At 37.5% G+C, this 19,783-nt stretch overlaps 1 protein-coding gene across 2 annotated transcripts in view; it reads right to left on the reverse strand.

Moving 5' to 3' along the window:
* The window catches only part of MORC4 (MORC family CW-type zinc finger 4), a 60,647-nt gene that overhangs the window by 30,250 nt on the left and 10,614 nt on the right, over positions 1 to 19,783 (reverse strand). For both annotated transcript variants that reach the window (XM_055563514.1, XM_055563513.1), the window contains exons 4-9: positions 16,905 to 17,122; positions 15,994 to 16,141; positions 13,602 to 13,734; positions 13,157 to 13,285; positions 9,571 to 9,690; positions 8,065 to 8,165 (exon numbers count right to left, since the gene is read on the reverse strand). In XM_055563514.1, the coding sequence (XP_055419489.1) occupies positions 8,065 to 8,165; positions 9,571 to 9,690; positions 13,157 to 13,285; positions 13,602 to 13,734; positions 15,994 to 16,141; positions 16,905 to 17,122 (849 nt within the window). The remainder of the gene's footprint in view (positions 1 to 8,064; positions 8,166 to 9,570; positions 9,691 to 13,156; positions 13,286 to 13,601; positions 13,735 to 15,993; positions 16,142 to 16,904; positions 17,123 to 19,783) is intronic.

A 19,783-nucleotide genomic window follows, 5' to 3' on the forward strand; every position in this document is an offset into this window, starting at 1 on the left:
TATTGTTTAATAGGTACAGAATTTCAGTTTTGCTAGATGAAAATAGTTCTGCAGATGATGGTGGTTGTACGGTAAGGGAGTTAGAGAAGGCGAGGTTCGGAAAAAGAACGAGACGAGCACTTTACAGGAACAGATCACCTTTAATGAGGCCAGAAGGGGCAGCAGTCAGATTAGTGAGCTGCTGCACTAACCCAAGAACAGAGTAAGTATATATAGGCACATATGTGGAAATCTACCGTCTTACGGGGCCTGTTCTTCTCCAAGGTTGTTTGGAGTAGTTATCTCTTAAATGGCTGGGGCAAGGAATTCTGGAGATCGGCCAGAGGCTGGACCGGCTGGGAGATGGACGTACTCAACCTTAATGTCCTTTTTTTTTTCCTTCGGGTGAGAGAGTTCTTTGTTTTGCATAGAATGGTAGGGAGGACCCAGAGGGGAGTTTTAACTCCAGGCTATTTTGAGCCATGTAACTTTCCTTTAGTGGTGATGGTTGCATAACAATATGAATGTACTTAATACCGCCAAAATGCACATTTAAAAATGGTTAAGATGGTAATGTTATGTGTATTTTACCATAATTAAAAAAAGGAAAAAAAGGAAATAGATTATGTGGTCATTAGGGGTTGAAGAGGAGGGGAAATGAGGAGTGACTGCTAATCGACAAGATGTTTCTTTTTGAGACGACTAAAATGCTTTAGAATTAGATAGTGGTGATGGTTGTATGGACTTCCCTGGCGGCTCAGACAGCAAAGCGGCTGCCTATGACGCAGGAGACCCGGGTTCGATCCCTGGGTCAGGGAAGATCCCCTGGAGAAGGAAATGGCAAGCCACTCCAGTGTTCTTGCCTGGAGAATCCCATGGATGGAGGGGCGTGGCGGGCTCTAGTCCACATACTTTGTGAATATACCAAAACCAACAAAGTAGTCATTTTTAAATGGTGACATTTATGGTACAGAGTAAAATTTATCTTTTTAATGTGTAGTTCTATAAGTTTTAACAAATGCACATGGTCGTGTAAATATTAATACCAGCTCAATCAAAACACCATTATCATAAATTTTGAAACTCCATTCCTTCTTGCAAAAACCTGGTTTGATTCCACTGTTCTATTAATCTCTTTCCTTTCACTTCCCCAATCCTGGTATATGTGGTCTATATCCACTATCTTCTCTTCATACTCCTGTCTTAATCCCCTACAATCTAACCATTGCCATTACACGAAATTGTTCCTTTTCCCAATCTCATTATTCTATCTGCTAATATCTACTAAATTTGAGATTTTAAAATGACCTTTGAATCTTCCTCTCCTTTATTTTCCTTATGCCATTATTAATATATCACCAAATTTTAAAATCTTTTTTTCATAGTATCTGTCATATATTTTGGAGAAGGAAATGGCAACCCACTCCGGTGTTCTTGCCTGGAGAATCCCAGGGATGGGGGAATCTGGTGGGCTTCCATCTATGGGGTTGCACAGAGTCGGACATGACTGAAGCGACTTAGCAGCAGTCATATATTTCCTTTTTCACAGCAGTCTTATTTCAGACCTTCACCTCACATCTAGATTATTCAAATAGTATATACTTCTTTTTAACCTATCCTGCACCCTGTTTCCAGGTTTATCAATTGATATAATTCATGTAAAGCACTTTATAAGCCATAAAGCAGTATATAAGTATTATATTCTTAAGACACAATTATTTCAAGTCACCCCTCTATTCAAGAATAAACAATGAATTCTCATTGCCTAAAGTATCAACTACTCTAGCCAACGTCCCTCTAAGACAGAAGTTCTCCAACTGTCTCAGTTCATGGTACCTGTAGTGTCTCAAGTTTTTCATGGCACCCTTAGGTCTCAAGAAATATGTACTAGTTCCATTTACTCTTAAACAGTTATGTACAAATAATAAGTATGGACTAAAATGTAGTGTCCATCTGAAAATATATATATTAAAATATTTCTATTTCAATCTTAAATAGCCACAATTACTTTTAATGGAATGGGTATGCCTATTGGATATCAAACAATTGTTCAAACCTTGGAATCAAATTGGACACAACATCCCTAATTTCTTATTCAACACTGATTTTTTGTGTATTGCTTGCTTTTTATCACAATAATCACAAAAATCCAGATTCACAAAGATACAATGTAATCAAAAGTAATTAAATATTTTTATACCTAGAAGTGTGGTGTTAGCATAACAAATACCTAAAAATGTGGAAGTGGTTTGGAATTGGGCAGTGGGGCAGAGGCTGGAAGAATTTGAAGAACATTACACAAATTGCCTGGATTGCCTTGAATAGACTATAGAAATATGGATGTTAAACACTCCACTGGTAGGGCGCTCAGAAGTGCAGATCATGGTAGAAAAAAAAACACAAACTTCCTCAGAGTATATCTAAGTCACTGGGAACAGATTGTTAGAATTATGGATGTTAAAATTGTTGCTGGTAAAGGCTCAGAAGGATATTAGCAACATGTTTTTAGAAAACTTGTTATGTAGTGGCAGAAAGCTTAGCAGAATTGGATCCAATACAAGGTGGAAAGCAGAACTCCTAAATGACAAAACTGGACATTTAGTTGAGATTTCCAAGCAAAGTGCTAAAAGTATGGTCTAGTGGCTGCTTCGGAGAAGGCAATGGCACCCCACTCCAGTACTCTTGCCTGGAAAATCCCATGGATGGAGGGGCCTGGTGGGCTGCAGTCCATGGGGTTGCTAGGAATTGGACATGACTGAGCGACTTCACTTTCACTTTTCACTTTCATGCATTGGAGAAGGAAATGGCAACCCACTCCAGTGTTCTTGCCTGGAGAATCCCAGGGACGTGGGAGCCTGGTGGGCTGCCGTCTATGGGGCTGCACAGAGTCGGACACGACTGAAGCGACTTAGCAGCAGCAGCAGCAGCAGCAGCAGCAGTGGCTGCTTGCTTACATAAAATATGAGAAGAAAGAAATAAACTGAGGGAAGAACTGTTCAATAAAAAAGGAACCAGGACTTAATGATTTTGGATAGTCTCAGCTTATTCAGATTGCAAAAGATGCTAAAATGTAAATCCAAGACAGTGGCTGGACAACCTTTTGCTAATATCTTAGGAAGATCAAAAGGTCAAAGCACTCAGTCATACGAAAAGTTCTCTGAAAAGATTGAACATATGAATTAGATCTCCACCACCATCTCAGCAGAAGAATAGAAATAGGACTATCTAAGAAAGATCTGTCAAGAATCTCTTGTCTGAATAAGTATCCATGATATATACCTGAGACCCACAAGGTTCTTGAGAATGGTACATTATCATGTCAATGTATGGCAAAAACGACTACAATATTGTAAAGTAATTAGCCTCCAATTAACATAAATAAATTAAAAAAACCCTGCTAAATTGGCCTGAAAGGGACAGAGAGAGTGTGAAAGAAGGTTGTTGGACCCCCAAAACTCTACAGTCAAGAAACAAGTTGAAACAAGATGAAACTACTCAGCTACAAATACACGCTTGTGTGTGTGTTTGTGTTCAGTTGCATCCAACTCTTTTGTGACCCCATGGACTATACCACTAGGCCCCTCTGTCCATGGGGATTTTGCAGGCAAGAATACTGGAGTGGATTGCCATTTCCTCCTCCAGGGAACCTTCCTGACCCAGGAATTGAATCCATGTCTCCTGCATTGGCAGGTGGATTCTTCATCACTGAGCCTCCTGGGAAACACACATAAATACATGCTATCCTTCAAGAAAAAGTAAAGTCGAGTCTGAGGGTGGAGCCATGAGGACAGAATAGAGCCTTAAATCCAAAGGGTGGAGCTGAAAGCCCCAGAAGAGTATTTCCAGGCCTTGAAATTTAATGAAGTTAGCTTGCCTGGATTCTTTTTTCTGTCAAATTTTCTCCCTGTTTGAACTGGAACATCTCTAATTGGTATCCTATGCCTGTCCCACCATTGTATTTTGGAAGCAAAATACAAAAAAATTTTAAAAAGACACACACCTGCAGATGGAGAGGAATTTTACCCCAAGATGCATCAGACTCAGTATCATTCATATTTGATTTAGATGAGATTTGGGAATTGTGAGTTGAGGACATTAAAAACTTAGACTAAGTTGCTCTAAGAGTTGAGACTTTGGGGGATGCTGGGATGGGATAGATGTATTTTGCATGTGTGATGTAAGTGGATCTTAGGAGGCCAGAGAGCAGATTGTCATAGCATAATAATGGTCCTCCAAAGATGTCTATGTCCTAATCCCTGAAACCTGTGAATATATCAGGTTACATGTCAAGGGGGAAATCAAGTTGCAGGTGGCATAAGGTTACTCATCAGCTGACCTTAAGACAGGGAGATTATCTTGAATTACCAACACAGTCATAAGGGTCCTTAAAAGTGGAAGAGTGAGGCAGAAGAGTCAGAATCAAACGAGATGTGATGACAGAAGCAAGGTCATCAGAGTGATAGGATATGAGGACCCAACCCATCATTGATGGCTTTGAATGTGGATGGAGGAAGAGGACCATGGGCCAAGGAATGCCGGCAGACTCTAAAAGCTCGAAAAGCCAACAAAATAGATTCACCCCTAGAGCCTCCAGAAATAAATGCAGCTTTGCCAACACCTTGATTTTAGCCCAGTGAGATCTGAGATGGACTTCTAACCTACAGAACTCTAAGCCAATAAATCAGTGTTGTCTTAAGGCACTAAGTTTGTGGTAATTTGTTATGACAGCAACTGAAAACAATTTCTACTGCTTATAGGCAAGAGTCAAGTACCACTGTACTCCCCTCAAAAATTTTAAATATCCCATGGCTCCCCTGTGACTTCATTATGTGCAGCTTGGCACACAGTTTGGGAAGTGGGGCTTTAGGGAAGGGGTCAACAAACTACAACCTGTGGGCCAAATCCAGGCTGCTGCCTGTTTTCATAAACAAAACTGTACTGAACACAGACATGTTCATTCCTTTACTTATGTCTGTGGCTGTGTTCGTACTACAGCAGAATTGAGTACTTTCATACTACAGCACAACTGAGTAGTAGTGACCGAGCCCACACCACCTATAAAGCTAAAACTATTTACTTTCTGGCCCTTCACAGAAAGATTTGCCAATCCCTGCTTTAGGATAGGGCCCTATGTTATTCTTCCCATTCTGAGTTTCTGTCATTGCCTGATTTAGCTCCTGCTATAATTTCATCCTGGAATTCCCCTCCCTCCCTTTTTTAAATGCTGTATCTTTAAGGCAAATCTTAAGTCACACTGTTTACTTAAAACCTTCCCTATCTGTTCTATCAGCAAATGTTTCCTGTACCATACCACTTAGTTCCAAATAATCAAACAGTTAATTGCTCTGTTTCATGTTGGTGACAATCCGTCATTACAATTAGACCGTGAGCTCCTGAAAGACAGCAACTGTGTCTCAAATATCTCTGGAAAATTCCACAAAACCTAACCACTGTGCCATGCACCAGGTGCTCAGTTAGTATGTGTTGATTGCATTTCTTAAGCTGAAATTCACTCTAAAAATGTTGTAAGTTTGAGCCCTAGTAGTTGCAGCTGAAATTTGATACCCACAACTATTAAAAGTGATATTACAAGTGATTTATTTGTAGACATTCCAGCAGTGTGATGGCTGAAACCTCTTTTAGCAGTTTTGAAATCTATAATAAATACTCTTAGGATGCGTTTGTGATGGCAGACAATCTTCTCTAATCACCCTCTCAAATTCCCTCATATATTAACAAAACACTTTTTTCAGTGAATATAAAACATAGTGGAAAGGGAAATGATGTCAGAATTGGGGTGAGTTACACAAATTTCTCATCCTCAGAAGACTCTGTATGCAGGATAGTATGCTAGTTTTCTGTCTTTAATAAAATGTGCAGCAGATATTAAGCTACGTAAGCCAGAAGTCCCATATATTTAACTGAATAAACCTACTCTCTATGGAATACCTCCATTTGGATTCCCCTGCCATCACCTAAAACTCATCATACTGAAATGAAACATCACAAACCAAGAGTCTAATACCTCTAAAATTTAAAAGGTAGATGCAGGGGTGGCAGAGATGGCATAGGAGGATGTTACATAGCTTTAGTATCTAACATTTGGATTTCACAAATCTCAACTATTTGGTTAATCACCAGAAATTCACTACTCCTTTCACTCAAGAGAAATAGAATGACTCGGCTCTGGACTTTTGCCAAACTGATGTCATTCCTAAACTTTCATTCTTGTGAGTCAAGTCCGAATCAAAGATCTCCATTATGGGCCAGACTCATGTTTAAAAGACTATTTTACTTAAACTAAGGGCAGACAGTTATCATAATCACTGAGTAGCCCTAGGGACCAAGAACCAATTACCCTGAAATTAATCTGAGGTTGTCATCCAAATAGTTATCAGTCTGTCAAATAGTAAACCTAAAATTCTTATGGTTTTGTATAAATTAAGGCACAACGTTTAACTAATTTTATTATAGTTTGGACACAAAACAAAAAAAGATTTGGGGAATTACTTTCCCTCCACTCTAACAAAAGATTTGCTGCTGAGATTTCAAGGAAAACAACACCAAAAGTCCTCACGCCTTCTTTCTCCATACTCCCAGAACACCCTTTGCCCTTTCACATACTTTCCTCTGCTTAGAATGTCCTCCCCCTGCTTTGTTCACCTAGCAAACTCCAACTTTTCCTTGAAGTTTCAGCTCAAATGTATTCTGCTTTGTGAAGCCTTCCTTGACTCCTTTAGGCTTTATTTAAAGCTGCTTCCCATTTGGCATACAACCCTCATTAATACAATTATTTTATAGGTATTTAACTTTCTTATTTACATATAGGGGCTTCCCAGGTGGTGCCAGTGGTAAAGAACCCACCTGCCAATGCAGGAGAAATAAAAGATGCTGGTTCAATCCCTGGGTTGGGAAGATCCCCTGGAGGAGGAAATGGCAACCCACTCCAGGATTCTTGCCTGGAAAATCCCATGGACAGAGAAACCTGGCGGGCTACAGTCCATGGGGTCACAAAGAGTCAGACACGACTAAATGCTGTGTGTGTGACTTAACACATACACAGCATTTACATATATCTCATCCCCACTCTAGTGTTCTTGCCTGGAGAATCCCAGGGACGGGGGTGCCTGGTGGGCTGCCATCTCTGGGGTCGCACAGAGTCTGACACGACTGAAGCGACTTAGCAGCAGCAGCAGCATCCTATTTGTTCATAGGCATCTAGGATTCTTAACTTTCATTCTTATGTCCGTAATGGCAGAGGGGATATCTCATAATACTTGATGAAAGAAGAATGTATGATCTATCCCTCCCTACAAGTTTTAAAACAAACTATTATACTCTGGCTTTAACAACTCCTTTGTCTCCTAAAAAAAAATGAATGAAATACATAATGGTATTTGTAGCAACATGGTTGGACCTAGAGAGTGTCATACTGAGTGAAGTCAGACAGAGAAGAAATATCATATGATACCCTTTATATGTGGAATCTAAAAAGAAATGATACACATGAACTTACAAAACAGAAACAGACTCACAGACTTATGGTTGCTTGGGGAAAGGATTGGGGGGAAGAGATAAGTTACGGAGTTTGAGGTGGGCATGTACACACTGCTATATTTAAAATGGATAACCAACAAGGAACTACTGTATAGCCCATGGAACTCTGCTCAATGTTATGCGGCAGCCTGGATGTGAGTGGGGTTTGGGGGAGAATGGATACATGAATATATATGGCTGAGTCCCTTTCCTGTTCACCTAAAATTATCACATTTTTTGTTAATCAGCTATTTCCCAATACAAAATAAAAAGTTTTTAAAAACTGTTTCACCATAAGTATTTTACTAAATAATCCCTATACTCTTTCCATAATTTTTAAAGTTTATTTCAGTTGGGCTCCATACATCATGCATCAGTGAGGTTTAATTTAAAAATCAAATCATTTTATTTATAATCTTAGAAAATAGATTTGAAGGAATTCTCAGTTAACTTATCTGGCTGGTTTTAAGAGATGATTTTAGAGTTTTCAGAGAATAGAATCATATCTGAACAAACCATTAGAAACACCTCAGGTTGGGAGTGACTCACCGGTACTCCTTGGTGTATTCAAAGTCTTGTTTATTGTAGGCAGGTTTTAAGAAATTGCACTCAATGACTCCAATTACTCCCACACCTTCTCCATGAGTTGGCTTAGAAGAAAAATAGTAATTTCAACACTTACATTAATGTTGACTGCCTAGAGGCACTTCCTTTTGATTCCAAACAATAACAGAAAGGTTATATAACATTCATGGGCAAGGAAAGGCCAGTAATATCTAGAGAAACACTGGGAATTTACTCCAATAGACTGCAAGTATTACAATGAATTGGAACCTATGCCAAATTTTAGGGCAGAGATTTTCAAACTGTGATCCATAGATTCCCTAGGATTTTCCAGGAAAACTCTACTTCACCCATGCTACTTCAAGGCACTTTCATCTGTTTTATATTAAGGGATTGCCATAAGATTCCATTTGAACAAAGAATGATAATACTAAAAAAAAAAAAAAATTAAGGTTATATACTCCTGTTCTAAGGAACTAAAACCAAACTCCATCTGAAAAAAATTAAGGATGCTATGTAATCATCACACTCTATTAAAATAAAACAATGTTTATATATGTAAGGCCACCAAATAACTGTGAAAGAGTCACACCTGTAGTGATTAATTACAAGTTGATACGAAAGATTTTTGGACTTAAAATCATTTTTGTATTCTTTAATGGAAGGAACTGAGTCAAAGTGTAATTAGACTGGCACACAAACAAGTTGTATAAAGATGATACAACAATGAAAAGAAATACAGGCTGCAAACTAGCTCTCCTGGGTCGTATGTAAAACTTTGTCCTACTGTGTAACATAAAGCAGCTTATCATCCTTTGTGCTTTAGCAATCTTATCTATAAAATAGGGATGAATAAGATACTTATGGATATTACCACTTTAAGTTGTCATTAAAACTTGAAGATGATGGTAATATTTCTATACTTCAATTATAAAGCACTTTTGTATGATTTATTCCATTTAAATCTCTCAACTTGGTAAACTCTAAGGTAGGTAGATCAAGTAAAACTACTATTGTTTCCACTTTACAGGTAAGAAAATTGAGCCACAGGGAAATTAAACAATGTAGCCAAGGTTACATGGCTTTTAGTTGGAAAAGCTGGGACTCAAATCCTGGTCATCAAACACTAAATTTTATGCATCTTCCACTTTGCCTTATTGTCTCCACAAGAAAATGGAAAGCGCTACCTCAAACATTAGTAAACTTACACACGTGGCAGAGTTGCTGGTGCTCTCATTCTACCTCTTATTAACAGTGAGCTAAAAAATGCATTCAGTAGAGCTCCTGGGTTAACATTTATGAAGAATGAAAAGTAGAAAGAGCTTCTGAACATAAGACAGCTCACTGATAACACAGAATTCCAGGATCAGATTTAACAACCATCTCAAGGTGGCAGTAAAAAGCTATTCATTACTTTATCACTTTTGCAAAATTTAAATCCTCTTCCTACTCTTTTCAGCCTTCTATGACAAAGAAACATGAACTACTCACCTTCACCTGGCACCCCACCTTCTCAAAAGACTTTATGAGGCGGTTGTTATGATACATCATTACTCCAAACTGGTTATTATCCTTGCAAGAGAACCCAAAAGTTATTTTCACCTGCTTATTCTGAGAAGAAAATCATTAAGGAGACAAACACCAGAGGCTTTAGCACACAAAATTTTGCATTATATTATAGCAAAAAAACATCAACCACCAGTGTATATGAACTGGTACAAACTTTTTACAAAGCATTTTAAAAATCTGTATCAACAGCTTTAAAAATATTCTTAACCTTTGACCAAGTAATTCTATTTCAGGAATTTATACTACAGAAATAGTGAGAGAAGACCATAAAGGTTTATGAGTTATAGAGATTTATCAATGATTTATAACAGCTTAAAAACAAATAATTTATATGTTTGACAATAAAGGAATGACTAAATAAATGTTAGTGTAGCCACATGGTCTGTTACACAGTTCTTAAAATTATGCCCTTGAAAAATATTTGGGAATATTAGGAAATGTTCAGAATATAATAATAAGTATCACTTAAAAATATGTACTATAAATATATGCATAAAAAGACTAAGAAAATATATCAAAGTATCATCAGTGATCTAAAAATTCATAAAACACAAAACATTACCTAACCTTTGCTAACTGCCTAATTTACTACTAGATAAATACATGGCACAACACAATTATAAGCAATAAGGTATGTCCAGCTAATCATACAAAACACAATGAAAGCAAAAGCACAAGGAACAAAATCACTTTCAAAAGTAAAGGACAATAATTCTGCTGGAAGGCACACTAATCCTATTGTAATCTATTTCATGGGAAGAAGTTAACAAGCTTGAATAAATGAAACAAAGAGAACTAATTATACATAAATATGAATAATTATGAATTTTCAGCAAGTCCTATTTGATTTAAAAATCAAGGTAAGGGAGTGAGAAAGATAAAGGGGAGAGAAAGAAACTGAGATTTTCATTAAAACAAATACTAAAAGAAATCTTCATGTCTAAATGAGTTAAATTTTTTGTTACTTTTTCAAAAACTGATCTCCATTATCATCTCTAAGTAACAAGCTACTTGCATCAAATCCATGTGATAAATGGACCAGATATGATATGAAGACATGACATAAGTGATACATAACACAATAATATTTGGCTCACAACATCTCATGTCCTGGTCTCCAGAAGCCCAAATCAAACCACAAGTAAGACCCCATTCCAATGCAAAAACGAAATAGGGCAAAACTGCCCAAAACAAAAAAAACAAAATTCTACACCACAAAATTAACACTTTAAAGATAAAGACTGTCAAATTGTTTCCGTTATACACTTTCAAACTCTAAATTATGATGTGGGAGTACACTGGAGTAGGAGGTTCCCAAATTATTATGAGGGGAAAGGACAAGATGGGAGAAGAAGCCTTTGATAACTGAGGAATAAATAAGTTAGCATCAGTATCTTTTCCCTCAGTGACCTTTAGAGAAATATTATTAGAAATTACATTTTACTCATAAAAAGCCTCTTGATGAAGGTGAAAGAGGAGAGTGAAAAAGTTGGCTTAAAATTCAACATTCAGAAAACGAAGATCATGGCATCTGGTCCCATCACTTCATGGGAAATAGATGGGGAAACAGTGGAAACAGTGTCAGACTTTATTTTTTGGGGCTCCAAAATCACTGCAGATGGTGACTGCAGCCATGAAACTAAAAGACGCTTACTCCTTGGAAGAAAATTTATGACCAACCTAGATAGCATATTGAAAAGCAGAGACATTGCTTTGCCAACAAAGGTCCATCTAGTCAATGCTATGGTTTTTCCAGCGGTCATGTATGGATGTGAGAGTTGGACTGTGAGGAAAGCTGAGCGCTGAAGAATTGATGCTTTTGAACTGTGGTGTTGGAGAAGACTCTTGAGAGTCCCTTGGACTGCAAGGAGATCCAACCAGTCCATTCTGAAGGAGATCAGCCCTGGGATTTCTTTGGAAGGAATGATGCTAAAGCTGAAACTCCAGTACTTTGGCCACCTCATGCGAAGAGTTGACTCATTGGAAAAGACTCTGATGCTGGGAGGGATTGGGGGCAGGAGGAGAAGGGGATGACAGAGGATGAGATGGCTGGATGGCATCACTGACTCGATGGACGTGAGTCTGAGTGAACTCTGGGAGTTGGTGATGGACAGGGAGGCCTGGTGTGCTGCGATTCATGGGGTCGCAAAGAGTCGGGCACGACTGAGCGGCTGAACTGAACTGAACTGAATAGTGAATTCATTTAGCCCAAATTCTAACAGGGGAAAGTAACTAGTTTAATGGGAAGGGAGGCTGAGAAGAGCTGAGGTATATACAGAATGAACACTTAGAAGGTTTCCTGATAGAAACCCATAAGAGGAAGAAGCTGAAGGCAGAAATATAGTATATCCTGAAACAGTAGTTGAAAAGCACTTTTTTAGACTGGCTCTGTTAAACTTAAGGCACTAAGATCCCAGCTCCATACAGTGATATTATAACTAATTTACCTATGGATGCTAATGATGTTAGCTCTGGCTTTGTTAATCTGGGTGTGTTTAGGAATTAAAAAAAAAAAAAAAACTTCCATAGTAGACAAGGATTGTGTTCTCCAAAAGGAGAAAATCAATCTGCTTATGAGTAACAACCATATGGCTATTTAAAAAGGGAACAGCATTTTCTAATTTTTGGTCAAGGGAAGAAAGACAAAGTAAGCTAGATAATGCCTCTGATAAAGTAAACAGTGTGTGAACAGGTTTCTTGGGCCAAGAGCTGAGCTTATTACTAGAAAGTAAATGACAAGAGCAATTCTTCAAAAGTACTTATGAATTCTCATCCTTTCAAACACTTGTTTGGCCCCCAAATTCATAAACAAAGATGGACCTAACTTCCATAGTTTGCCTTAAGATTCCTCAAGTGTCTGAAATTCATTCCCAAGGCAATCAGGGGGCAGAAGTGAAAGTGAGTAATTAACTTCTCTAAATGGCTGCAATTATGAGAAGTACAAGGAAATCCATGTCAAATCTGTTGAAGATTTCTCTCACCCTAGGTTTCCCATCTCCTAACTTCTATCAACATAAGTCTGGACTTGTTACAGCAAAACTCATAGCCTATCCAAAAGATTAACAAATTTAAGTCAACATTTTGCAACAAATTTAAGTCAACATTTTTACATATCAATTAATATGTAACAAAATTCCTATACAAACACAACAGTGTGGATCATTCCTTACAGTAGAGATTCTCAAACTTGGTTACTCATTATAATCTGTGGAGGATTTTTAAATTAAGAAATATTTCTTATTTAAAAAAAAAAAAGATTTCAGAATCTACTGAACCAGAATCTCTAAAGACTCAGGATGCTGTATTATTTTAATAATTTCCAGGTGATCTCTGATAAAACTGGTGCATAGGTTGGCTTTAGAAATATCTCCTTAGAATACAGTAAAATAGGGCTTGTAGTATAACACACATTTTTTAATTGGAAAAGGAAAGATTTCTGTTTTTATGTGCCAACTTGGAAATCTAATCCTGAAGCAAAGAGGTCAGTTTCACGTAGTTGAAAGGATACTGTGAAGGTAGGTTTATATATATCATATCCTACATTGGCCAGGCTCTTAGCAATCATCTGGGTAGTCACCTTCTTCTGACGCAGAAAAATTTTCATTCGTGGCTTCATGTATAGAATGCCACAAAATGCCTATGGAACAGTGAAGGGAAAGTTATTACACAACATTGCCAATTCTACTGACATCCCCATAAAACGCTGCTAGCATCTGAGATCTCATCTGAGCAAAGATTTGGCTCAGTTTGTATACTTTGTTATTCTACATCAACTCCCATACTAAGTACTGCTGACTACATTAGCTACGCTGTTTGAGTGCAGACAGTGAAAAGGAATCCGAGTATAAGGTTAAAAGGTTGTCATCTTTATAAAGTGAGATTTTGTTCTGTAATATTTTCATGTTACAGGACATCTTACCTCTCATTGTTGAAGAAAAACCACTCTTACTCACCCGTAATGAGTACTCTGTTTCTGGCAGCTCAGAGGAAACGCCACCAGTCTCTTTTTCATCTGTGCCAAAGTCTGTTACCAGGATATCATACTGATCTGTATCAAAGTCCAACTCAGACTTTCCATCTTTATTTCTGGGTAAAAGAGAGAAGTACCAATCTAACAAAAACTGGCTCCAAAGGACAAAAATGCACTAGGAACCCAAGAGAAAAGAAACAACATGAGCCAAAACTCAGATACCTATTTCTTTCCCTGACTACCAGTTCAAAGGAACTATGTGTTACTTGCTTTGAAGATCACACAATATTTAAGGGTATTTCCAGTCTAAACAATTCTGATATGTTTCATAGACGTGTGATACTAAGTAGCAAAGGAAAGAAAAAAAAATAAAGGTGGGGATGTCTGTGATCTGATAAATCAAATGGATACATCAGCTATCCTTGATGCAGGATCTTAATATAGAATTATTAGGTCATTCAACATGATTTCCCCCAACTGAATAAACAGATGAATCAAAATCTACTCTTTCTAACTTCAGTAATAGTATAAGGACTAATAAGATTTCCCCAGATCTAATTCTATTTCTTAGAAGAAAAAAAAAGGTTGTGATAGAAACAACATATCCTTATTAGTCTTCTAGGAGATCATTTATATAATTGTCATTTAAATATAATAGTACTCATATTCCTTTCCCAAGGATATTTCTTCTCATAATCCCTTCAGGTCACTTAAATATGGTCTATTCCAAGACCCTAGGCTACATCACTAACAACTGCCAGGAGGAAAAAGCCAAGACTCATCTTTGTTACTGGAAAAAACTCCAAACAAATGATGGATTACAGAGAAAAAACATATATCAGAATAACGGTCCCCCAAATTTGTTCTGTGTAATGGCAGTCCCCCAAGATACTCTTAAATATGAAATAAAGATATAAAGTCTGTATAATCAAATAAAACTGGAGAGACAGTTTCTGATTTCCAAAGCCACCTCTAGCTCTAGGGACACCTTCTTCATACTTGAGGCTTCAGAGGCTCAGAGTTGCTGTGTTGAAAATGTAGCTCCTTTTTCAGGACTGAACCAGAGCTACTATCATACATATCCTGTATAAAGCTCAGGTCATTATAACAGTGTATTCTGTATTTTCCAGGATAATCCTGATTCCTGCTACCCATCCCACTCTAACAAATGTACTCTGAGGAGATTCCTGTCCCCCATGGCCCTCACCATTCACTGTCCAAGGAAAAGAGGTCTGGAGAGACAGTTTTTTAAAATTTGGAAACTGCATACTATATTGCTCTCTTAAATATTTTCACTGTATGTTGAAATAATGTTAGCATATTAAAGCCTCTCAGAAGTGCTATAATAAAGTTATGTGGTAAGCTCTGTTTAAGCCAGCTTTTCCCAAAGTTATTTGACCATGGAATCTTATTTATGTAACACCTAGTACCATAAACTGAGAAACATTATACAAAGAGAAAAGTCTGCTGAGAATGCGTTTAAATCACTTGAAATACTTCAGGAAAATGATCCTTTATAATATAAATTATATTACTTGAGGTTTTTCTAGTAGGACACAGGAGGATGTAAATTACCTTACTTTTTTTTTTCTTTTTAATTCAAAGTACTTTCTATATGGACCACCACAGTTTTTTAACTAAGTTTTATCCAACTAAGAAATGAGGCAAAATACTTGACCTATGGAGAAAAAGAAGAATGAATATATCTGATACTGTATTGTATTAAACATAAAAGTAGCACTTCTATTTTATATTAAAGGCTTTTTGGTTTCAATGGACACTATTTCATTTAACATGACAAGGTGAGACAAATGACATAGCCTAAACAATTTCTAGGTAGCTTTATTAGCTCTAAACATATGACCTGAAGTCAACTTCATTATAGTTCAAATTTATCTGCTTCAAAGATTTTTCTACTTCTGATCCAACTACTCTGAAAGCACAAATACACATGTCCTTATTATTTTAAGATTGTGTTGTGCTTTGTTACCCTAAATTTTCTTCCTTATACTTCATTTTCACTGTCAAATAGGTGAAATAACTATCACTGACCTACCTCTAAACAGTGTCTGTGAATATACGATAGATATTTATAATGGATTTGGAAGATTTTAGAATAATATTGAACTGTCTTGATGGTAACAGCTTCAGGATATGAATACAGGTCTCCACATTATTAAGCTGCAAATTTTACCACTAAGAAGCACTGTCTCAAACAGAGCTGTGGTTCTAAGAAAGTTAAGGAAAAGTATGCAATGAGATACAAACATGTATCAAAATTTATCTACTCTGCTTCTCTATAGAAGAGATTTATTAAAATATGCTTCAGTGTATTGCTTCTGTTTATTAGAATCTATCACTCTTGGATACTATACCTGCGGATGTTCCAAATGAGAACACGAGTGCCTTTTTTGCCTGGGATGGCATCAAACTGGGACAGCAGGTCATTTTCACTGTTGAAAATTGAATAGTTCAAGATGGCTTCTAGGCTAGGCAAGGAATCCTCAGTAATAATCATTTTTTGTAAAACCAAGTATAGTCAAAGAAAAATTATCATCTTCAGAGGATGCTATCACAGGAAGATCTGCCTTTTGGGTTGCATGTTTAGACAAAATATAGACATAAAGATATAAAGAATGAACATTACTGCTTCAGAAGAAAGGGAAGCGGGGGGAAATGCAGAAAGATTATAGAGACTAATACCAAAATCAGTTACCCCTGCAGAATATTGCTTCAAAAATTCCATGTAAATTAAGACGGCCCTATACTTAGGAAACAGATCAAAGTCTGAGTTTTTAGACTCTTTGGAAGCAATGAGTTCAAACTTTATTGCTATACTGTCTGCATAAAGATAACCTGGTATCTAACAAAAATAATAGCTTGCCCAGTTATAGAAAAATCAGCTATTCAGCTGTCAGATAAGCTAATGAACAGTATGTTTCTAGGAGGGTGACACAAATATAACTACTTTTATGGGGAAAAAAGAGAGAAGGCCCCAGGGAACTATACTGTAGGAGTGGTGAGGGGGTAGAGATAGTATATAGATCAAATCATGTAACAATGAAAACTGCAAAATAACAAAAACATTTCTCAGTTTCTTCCAATGATCCATTTAATTTAACAATGTTTAATAGGGTGAAATTCTAGTTAAATTTAAGACATCTGAATACCTCTTTAAATAGGAAAACTTTTGATAGCTGGATTTGACCTGAAGAAAGAGGTTTCTATCAAAATTGTCAGGTTAGATTAATTTTTAACTAACATTTCCCATTTCCAGAAAGGATATTGTTTTGCTGGTTGAATGGAACAATTGGTACAATAACTGCTTGGGCCTGGACACATTCCAGATACGTCTGTGATAGGAGTCCAACAGTGAGAGTGCCCCCGTTCTTGGTGAAGACAAGAGCATCCTTTCCTAGCCGCATGGAGCCTGACTTGAAACCATTACCAAAAACTCCGATGGGACACTGGCTCTTCTTTATGACTTTATCTGTAAAGCCAAAGCTGCAATTACACAAGAAAAAAGAAATCAGAAGAAATCAGAAAGGTAAAAGAGCATCCTAAGATAGGTAGGCCGAATGTTTGGCTTACAAATGAAGAACACTTGTAAAAAGTTCTTCCTTTTGGTATTTCTGGGCAAAACTATTAAGTGAAAACATAGGAAATAACCATGGGGTAATGGCACTGATTTTCCTGTGTGGTTTGTGTGTACATAAACACTTCCACTGCATTAGAGTCACATATTATAAAGGTAAAGGTAGCCTCTTTTCACTAACAGAGGCTATGGCGCAGCTACCTTTCTTGTTTAGATAAAAGAGCTCTGTTTGCTAATAGAAAAGTTAGGGGAAGATGAGCAGGGTAGTTATCTCAGAGTACACCTGAGAGAGGGTAACAAGAGTACCAGATACTGACACTAGTCAGAGGTACGAGGCAGAGAGTAGGCATCCCTAACCTGGTTATGTCACTCTCTAGAAACTGCAAAGTCAGAGGTTATGTATCTTGCAAATTTCAACTATTCACTCAAAGGATAACACTTCCAATTCTTATCCTCTGCTCCATCTGCTGGGACAGTTCATTGGAATGTGGCCAAGGGATAAAAATAGGTAGTTCTGCTTCTGAATATCAGCAAACAGCTGCAGTATAAAGTCTCTCGTGTTTTACTAAGGGCCTTTCACAAAGCCACCTCAACAATCTCTGCGGCCCCTTAGGATCAGCTTAATCTAGGAGCTAGATCCTTCCCCTTTCTTCTATTTCCATCCAAACACACAACAAAATGACCAAACCAAACAAAAATTAAAGACATGGAAAGCTAGAAAATAAGTATTACCTTCATATATCTTCTCTCATGACAAATAAAACTAATTTTTTAAGAATGAGTTCTCTCTAGATGGACTAAGTTTCCAATATTGTACACTACCATCCATTCCATAAATATTTACTGAGTCCCTACTATGTGCTGTGCATCATGCTAAGCAGTGGAGACACAACTGTTAATAATAAGAGACTGATTCTTGCCCTCATGATTTACAGTGTAAGGAAGGATTTCGTATATTACAGATCAGATGTTTTTCCAACATCAGTAAAATAGATGCTTTACCTGCCATGGCTGAGCAGCTTGGCCTTGGCTCTAACTCTTTCAATTGGGGTGAAGTACAATCCCTGGGTTGGGAAGATCCCCTGGAGAAAGGAATGACCACCCACTCTAGTATTCTTGCCTGAAGAACTCCATGGACAAAGGAGCCTGGATGGCTACAGTCCATGGGGTCACAGTCGGACACGACTGAGTCACACACATACACACACCTGATTTCTACTTCCTGGAGGTGGGGGTTTGTGTTTACTCGCTAAGGAAAGAGGATCACCATTTAGTTTTCAAGTGTTACAGGATACCATTGTGTCCCTCGAGATGAGACACTTTAAAAGACCTTTGTGTATCCAGCAAATAAATCCAATCACATAAAAAGGTAATTTTCTAGGGTAGAACTTCCTTTGAAAATACCAAAAGAGCATTGAGCTTCTGCAGTCTATAGGCCTTAGCAATCCAGAAAGTAAACTTAAAGAAGCTGGTTAAGATTCAAGCATTCCGTTTCCTCCTGTGACAGAATTACCTAAAAACAACAGGGTTGTGAGGAGGATTAAATGTCACACTATGTGTATAATATAATTTACAAAGTAGTATTCAAACTTCAATTTTAAACTCTAGAAGTCATTCAGAATGGTCATATGCTATCATCTACTTCTACTTCAGATCTAATGTCATATCTAAAACTCAGGGCTCTTTATAAACAGTAATCTTACCTACATGTGAAATGGATCTACAGAGTTATTTGGACTTTAACCTTCTCTAATGCTACCAAGAAAATAATGCTTTATTTTCTTGGGCTCCAAAATCAGATGGTGACTGCAGCCATGAAATTAAAAGACACTTGCTCCTTGGAAGAAAAGCTATGACCAACCTAGATGACATACTAAAAAGCAGAGACATCACTTTGCTGACAAAGGTCTGTCTAGTCAAAGCTATGGTTTTTCCAGTAGTCATGTATGGATGTGAGAGTTGGACCATAAAGAAAGCTGAGTGCTGAAGAATTGATGCCTTTGTACTGTGGAGTTGGAGAAGACTCTCGAGAGTCCCTTGGACAGCAAGGAGATCATACCAGTCAATCCTAAAAGAAATTAGCCCTGAATATTCATTGGAAGGACTGATACTGAAGCTGAAACTCCAATACTCTGGCCACTTGATGCAACGAACTGACTCATTGGAAAAGACCATGATGCTGGGAAATACTGAAGGCAGGAAGAGAGGGGGATGACAGAGGATGAGACGGTTGGATGGCATCATTGACTTGATGGACATGAGTTTGAGCAAGCTGTGGGAGTTGGTGATGGACAGGGAAGCCTGGTGCACTGCAGTCCAAGCGGTTGCAAAGAATCAGACACAACTGAGTGACTGAACTGAACTGAATGCTACCTAAACTTCAATTAGGTGGTCAAGGGAAAGTGGTGAAAATAGGGACATTATATTACTTCTTTAATTTCCTTACCATCTATGCTTGTTCTGCCATCTATCATCTTTTCCCCTTCATAACTATAAACTTTCATTGTATTTTAGCTTATATGGTGGTGGTGGTTAAGTTGCTAAGTCATGTCTGACTCTTGTGACCCCAT

Source organism: Bubalus kerabau, chromosome X (genome assembly GCF_029407905.1).
Source record: "Bubalus kerabau isolate K-KA32 ecotype Philippines breed swamp buffalo chromosome X, PCC_UOA_SB_1v2, whole genome shotgun sequence".
NCBI lineage: Eukaryota > Metazoa > Chordata > Mammalia > Artiodactyla > Bovidae > Bubalus > Bubalus kerabau.